Source organism: Rutidosis leptorrhynchoides, chromosome 3 (genome assembly GCF_046630445.1).
Source record: "Rutidosis leptorrhynchoides isolate AG116_Rl617_1_P2 chromosome 3, CSIRO_AGI_Rlap_v1, whole genome shotgun sequence".
Taxonomy (NCBI): Eukaryota; Viridiplantae; Streptophyta; class Magnoliopsida; order Asterales; family Asteraceae; genus Rutidosis; species Rutidosis leptorrhynchoides.
In genome coordinates, this window is record NC_092335.1 from 59,125,193 (window position 1) to 59,132,052 (window position 6,860).

Genomic DNA, 6,860 nt, shown 5'->3' on the forward strand with positions numbered 1-6,860 from the left:
AATAATCTAATCAAGGCCATACATCACAAGTTTGGGTCTTTTATGGTTTTTTATACGTATCTCTGCATCTTTTATGGAAGGTAATAAAGTACGAAAGCAACCAAGTTTATATCTAATTAAAGAAGTTTTATGCTAAAACATGTCTAACATACCTTTGTTATTACTATTTGTAAATGGTGATAACAAATGTAGAAACAAACTAAAATTGATCAACTTTTGAAACAGATATTGTGTTTGCTGTTGCTGCTCTTAGTAACACATCGTTTTCAGATGCAATGCCAAATTATAGATAACTATGATAATTAATAATTAATAATTAATACATTTCCCCTTAACATAAGTGGGATGATTCTCACATATCACTTTTTAATCCATCTACACTTAATATTTCGTACCCTTAATAAAACTTAAAATAATAATAAAAGTTCAACTCTCTAAATTAATTTAGAGGTATAACAGTAAATTTATGAGATAAAAGTGTACATAGATAAAAAAAAAATTGTGTGAAAATCAACTCCTTTAACATAATAACCTATCTCATATTGGTCCATAGTTACGGTACTTAAACAATTTTTGTGTTCAGTTTCTAACAAGGTTTTCTAATTATTTATTGGTCCCGTAATGTAGCATCCACTAAAGTAGCACACTTGTGGTCCCTGTGGTTTGTATCAGAAATCAATCTTGATCCTCGTAGTGTGTTTTCGTCAATGATGATCCCTGTGATCATCGTTGCAGGTGATACTACTGACAAGTTTTCATCTAACTATACCGTCACACAATCTTAATCTGATGCATCTATGCATTTATACGTATTCGTAATAGTGACGCTATTGTCCTATGATATTACAACAAATCCATTAGAAATTAATTGTATCTTAACGTATGGTTACAGAAAAGAATCATCAAAGGTGAAAAGGCAACATCTTTACATACAGACAAACATAATGTATACAAGGTTAACACCCGAAACAAATAAGTAAACACTCAGCTGAACCTAAAATGTGATGACGTAACGTAAACTATGCACAAAAACTATGAAATTTTCTGGCCTGGTCTGATAATATAATAGCTCTAGGCTAAAGTACAATGTATGTCCAACTATAGATCCCTATGGTGAACACAAAAAGCCACCTCGAGGGACATATTTGGCTCAGGTTACCACCTTTCGTGACGTGTGAAAGGGCGTAAGGGGTCAAAAAACAACACAATGTACAAATCTGCCTAAACGTATGCATAACTTCAGTCCTCCTTACCAATCTGCTTAAAGTAAGCTTTATCTGCATTTGCAAGTCGATCCTGGAACAATGCCCACTCGCTTTTGCACCTATCTCTTACCTATAATAATAAGGAAGTAAGATAACATGTTTGTATAGCGTATTTACAATTAGTTTAATCACTAAAGATGTATAAAATTCACGTACCCCTTTCCATGGTGCTTCACCATTCTCAGATCGACCCTGAATTTTGAGAAAAGCAAACCATGACAATATTAATAATCAATAAAAAAATAGCAACTAAAACATTAATAAAAAAATGGTGACTCACCTGGCTCCCAAGTGAAGGAACAACTTGATGAATGATCCATTGTGAGTCTACAACACCAATTTTTTCGTGTGCAGGCTGTGATAAGAAACGTGCTTTATTATGAGTATTTATCAAATTATGTGGCATAAGCAAAAACATAGTAAACTACTTCCGGTAATCCAAATTTACCAATTGTTGCATGTGTATAAAGCTTTGAAATTTTGTAAAAACGAAACATGATTATAAAAGGGAAAAGAAAAAAAAAAAAAGACCAACCTTTACGCATCTTCTAAGAGCAAAATCTAAACCCCATCCGTGCACCAAATCATTCTGCAAGAACATAGTAAAGCTAGAATCAGTATAATTACAAATCAAAAGCTATGAATGGCAGAATACATTGTACCAGACAGAAGACATATGAACACAAAAAGATTCTGATGTACAATTGCATAATGTATACATGCATTAGTTGAAAATATACACTTGACCATTCATATATATATTTTTACCTGAATCATATGCCACACACACCGCCAAGCTGCCTTAGAGAATACAGGAGCCATAATCTCTACAAATCTGGATCAGGACAGCAAATTTTATCATAAATACCATAATGAATGTGTGTGCGCGCGCGTGCGTGTGTGTGAGAGAGAAAGATTACGCTGCACATGGAGGCAAATGAGGATCACTGCACCATCCTGGTTTCTCTTCGGTATCCCTGTGGACCAATGAAGACACATAGGACTTATGTACACAATTTCGGTAAGCGTTATACCAATATTAATATAATCTGAAAAAAACATTGCGTACTTGTGAACTTCTTTATCACCTCTCCTCTTTGTCATTTGCCACGTTAATCCATTATTGGGCTCAAGACCAGGCTGAGAAATCTCCAAACCATGTTTCTTAACCAAATTGATATATCTGAAATAAAACGCATATAATAATTAAAATTAAATTAATATACACATCTATAGAGTAGAACTTACTATAAGGAGTAACTAATGAACATAGGTAAAGAACAAAACTTGTCTGCATTAAAGTGTTCAACACCAAGATCTTCGTCCCAAATGAAAATATAATCGTATGCTGCTACAATATCTGGATGTAGAAACCTCTTTGCATACCACCTATTAGAATAGTAACGAGTGGTAAATACATAAACATAATGTATATGCACTGACACATAACATGAAACATACCATTTGGTTTGTTTCTTTACACTAATATGTATCGCCTGCTTTGACCACTCATATTGATCCCACTCAGTAACTAGGCCATCATAGTGAAAAAGCAAGATTTGGAAATCCTTAGAAAACTACAAATAAAAATGATCAGACTTCAGTATCCTTCTAGAAGCATCAGACTTGATATTCACAAAAGAATAGCTTATTTTGTGAAACCTTTTTTATTGAAGCATCAATATTATTCCTCTGACCCCAACCGACAGTAAAAGTTACTAAGTACTTCGGCTTCTTCTTAAGATCCTGAAAATTCCAATATATTATGATACAGTCTTAGTTAGATAACTAAATAGACAAGATGACAAATCACAATAGTAATAATTTCATTAGAATCTAGCAAGTGAAATAAAGTCTTGCAAAGGAAAATACATGACCGAAACAAAGTATCACTTTCAACGCAAATATCTGAATACGCACCTCACCAGGATCGCCCCATAATCTTCTCAAAAATAAGTCAGTCTCCGGGACTACAATTCCAGGTGGCAATGACTCTGCACCACGAGGATTTGATGGTACAAAAATCTGGAACAAAAGGGCAATGACCCGTAGATCTTAAATTTAGAATTTTTTTAACAAAAATATTATTTTCATACATTTTTATAATCATTTACAGAGCATAAAGGGTGTAATTTCATAATTTGCAACAATAATAATAGTATTGTAACAACGATATAGAATATGCTAGTTTGAACAAGCAATTAAGTTATCGCCAGTATCCAGTATATATATATACCTTAGGTGTTGCAGGAGTATTACCGGAACCAAGATTTTCAGGGAAACTGCGTTCCTCGCGAATTGTTACATCAAATGGTGAATATATGCTTGAAGGTAAAATAACCTGCAAGATATTACAATAAATCAAAAAGATGATTTTTGCAGTAGAAGTTAATCCAGAATCTTGTAATTACCTTGGTAAGAGAAACAGAAGGAAAAGAAACACCAATGAAATATCCAACAACAATTCCCATAATTGTAGTTATAATAAGTTTCGCGCTACCATTTGACTTCTTGAAAACACCACTGGATTAAAAGTAAGAAATTTATTAAACAATATGACTTAAGCAAACAAAAGTCAAACTTTTGAAAGACATGCCACTATAAATCATGTCAACAAGTGTGATCCAGTGTTCAGCAAAAAAATATTAACTAACCTGCGATGCATGCCCTTCATTGTGTTAGAAGCACCCAATGTTAAACGTCAATCTCTATGCAATTCTGATGGACTTACAGAATCCTCTAAAATACTACCGTACAAAAGTTTTAGACCAGGCTATAATACCTGAAAACCAAAGTTGCAAACACGTGTCTAGTCAAAGTAAAAAAAAAAAAAAAATAGTACAAAACTGAATTTCCACTTAGTATCAATGAAATTCATTTAGTATCAATGAATTTCCACTTGCAAAATATATTAAGTTTTTATGAACAAAGAGAAACAACATTACAAGCATAGTATGAAGTTTATTACTCATGATAAACAGTGCACACAGCAGATCATGCAACTAATCCATCATTTACTATAAAACATTGATAGTGGTGTACACTTTATGTTCATAACTTGTATTGACCAAAGCTTAAAATATATGATATATCTGAATGTATTAATGGCCCGTGACGTGCATTTAGTTTGATTACATAAATTCAGCTATGACTTGTTAAAAGTTGAAAAAAAAAAATCATTGAAATAGTTTTGTAGCTACCTTGAGAGTCAAATGCTTTACATTTTCAATATTGTTGAATTTTATCTGTCTATATTGCCATGACTCCATGAAGATTTAAGACTATTACAAATTATAATTATCAATTTAAGACTATTACATACTTCATTCTAGTTATCAATACACTATTACATATTTCATTCTAATATAATGATTACAAATATAGTTCAAATGGTTTAAAAAAATTATGAAATAAATTGCACCCTACTTATATCAGTGATACTTAACTATATCAAGCTAGATTGGAAGTTACTAAAATCTGTTTAATGTGTTTCAGTATTGGCAGAAGAATACCCGAATATTCCTAAATGAGAAGTATTGTTTACTAGTATTTTAATCCTAGAACAACTTGTAGTGGTTATAATAAACAGAATTTATCATTGAATAATTAATAGCCTAGTAATCGGGGTTTTACTAGCATCATATCTTGGGGTGGCAAAGGAAAAGGGCCGCAAACAGTCATGTAATAATTCGGTTGGGCCGCGCAGATCTAATTAAACATACTCTCGTTCACCGGGCAACTTGAACAGGGACAACATTATCCTTTTACCCGTATTAATTTTTTTATAGATTTGGTAAGTCCATTTTATTATAAATATGTCAAAAGAAAATTCTAACATTGGTCTAAATTAGCCAACAATTAAGATGTGTTTAGATAATGAAGATAATGACTTGATCCTGATAAATAATAAGAACTAGATAGATCAACTATGATTACGAGTGTTTCTATGGTTAAGAAAATATCCCATTACATTTTTGTAAGCTGGACCAACCTATTGCCCTTTGATTAATGTCTATTCTGTTCCAAAAAGTTGGTTAGGATCTCTCCAAATTTAGAAATTTTGAATCATTAATTGTTACATAAAAAATCAAACACTTATAATATTTGACTACAGAATTTTACTTATGTGTGAAATTGAAACACGTGTCATCCCTTTTCAATGTCATTTCTTCCAATTTCAAACAAATTCGATACCATTTATGCTACTAAACCATTGATCTGCACTCAAAATTATCTCACCAGTATCCAAATTAAAAAATAAAACCAAATGAGGTTAAAATTTAAGATCTAAATTCAAATCACACTGATCCGAACTTGCAGAAACGAAAAACTATTATACGAAGTGAATCAAATCAGCAAATAGCAACTGTAAGCACAATACACATCTAATAATAAACCCTACACGCATCGATGTTATAGAGATTGATCATATTATATAAAACGTGCACGAATAAGTTAATACGAAACTTAATTGGATACTTGTATGATGATGATGATGAGTACATCTCGGAATTTAAAGATAAATTAGGGGTTACAGATACTTACAGTTTTAGGTGACGATGGGAGAGAGAGGAACGGCGTTTTCGTAAATCCTGAGATATCGGTATGAATTCTCGGAGAAAGAAATTTTTATTTCGGCCGAAAATTATTTATTTTATGTTAAACTAGTTTATAACCCGCGCATTCACGGGTCTTTTATCATACACATTAAAAAAAATTATTCTTAATAACTTGTTAATGGTAATGATATAAGTAATAGTTGTGAAATATATGTGATAAATAAAGCAACAAATAGTAGTAGAAACATTAAAATTAATATACACAAATTTTTTTAAAAGTTAAGATTAGAAACATTAAAATTTATAAACACGAAAAAAGATCACAACTAATATTTGGAAAAGATCAGCAGCAGAAAATCAAACGCTAAAAAGTTTCAAATTCGATACCCTAAAAGATTAAATGCGCAGTACATGGCATCAATTCATATTTTTTTTTTTTTTTTTTTTTTGTGTTTTAAGATCTTAAGTTAGTAATTAAAGATATTCTATAAGCACGGTTATCACTAGTTAATGCGGAAAGCTTATGGTATGTTGTGCTGCATATCATCAGTTTTTTTGGGGGACCGTGAAATACCCCGGCAAACTAAAATAAAACTAAAGAAAATTGAACAAATTAACGATCGGTATGCCATTCGGGGTCCGGGATGTCCTAACATCCCAAACCAATACAAAGAAAACTATCATTCTACAAATCATAAACCATCTAGTTCAAATAGAAGATCTACAATATATCATAATAAAACTACAATAAGAAAAAAAGATTCGCCAAATTAGCTGTAATTGTAACCCAAATTAATTCCATAAAAGTTAATCTTTTCTCAATAATCTTCATGGGTCCATCGTCCAAAATAATAGAATTAACCATGTTAACAAAGTAGTCAACTTTATCCATTACATCCCATTTACTTGTCCATAATAAAACATCTATAATGCCTTTAACCAGGGCCGGCCCGGAGTGCAACATGTTGGCCCAATTTTTTTAGGGGCCCATTAATTTTTTTTTTTTTAACATGGACAATAAAACATCTATAATGCC

At 31.8% G+C, this 6,860-nt stretch overlaps 1 protein-coding gene across 1 annotated transcript; it reads right to left on the reverse strand.

The window, feature by feature from the left end:
* Nucleotides 1-858: 858 nt before the first annotated feature.
* On the reverse strand, nt 859-5,940 carry LOC139896180 (uncharacterized). The gene is made up of 15 exons (XM_071878774.1): nt 5,811-5,940; nt 3,920-4,047; nt 3,677-3,788; nt 3,502-3,606; nt 3,186-3,290; nt 2,928-3,011; nt 2,727-2,842; nt 2,553-2,654; nt 2,335-2,448; nt 2,186-2,242; nt 2,034-2,100; nt 1,801-1,854; nt 1,546-1,620; nt 1,422-1,457; nt 859-1,335 (listed from the first exon to the last, which is right to left on the reverse strand). Exons 2-15 carry the CDS (start codon nt 3,937-3,939, stop codon nt 1,240-1,242), a joined length of 1,143 nt encoding a protein of 380 aa, XP_071734875.1. The 5' UTR covers nt 3,940-4,047; nt 5,811-5,940; the 3' UTR covers nt 859-1,239.
* Nucleotides 5,941-6,860: the final 920 nt, after the last annotated feature.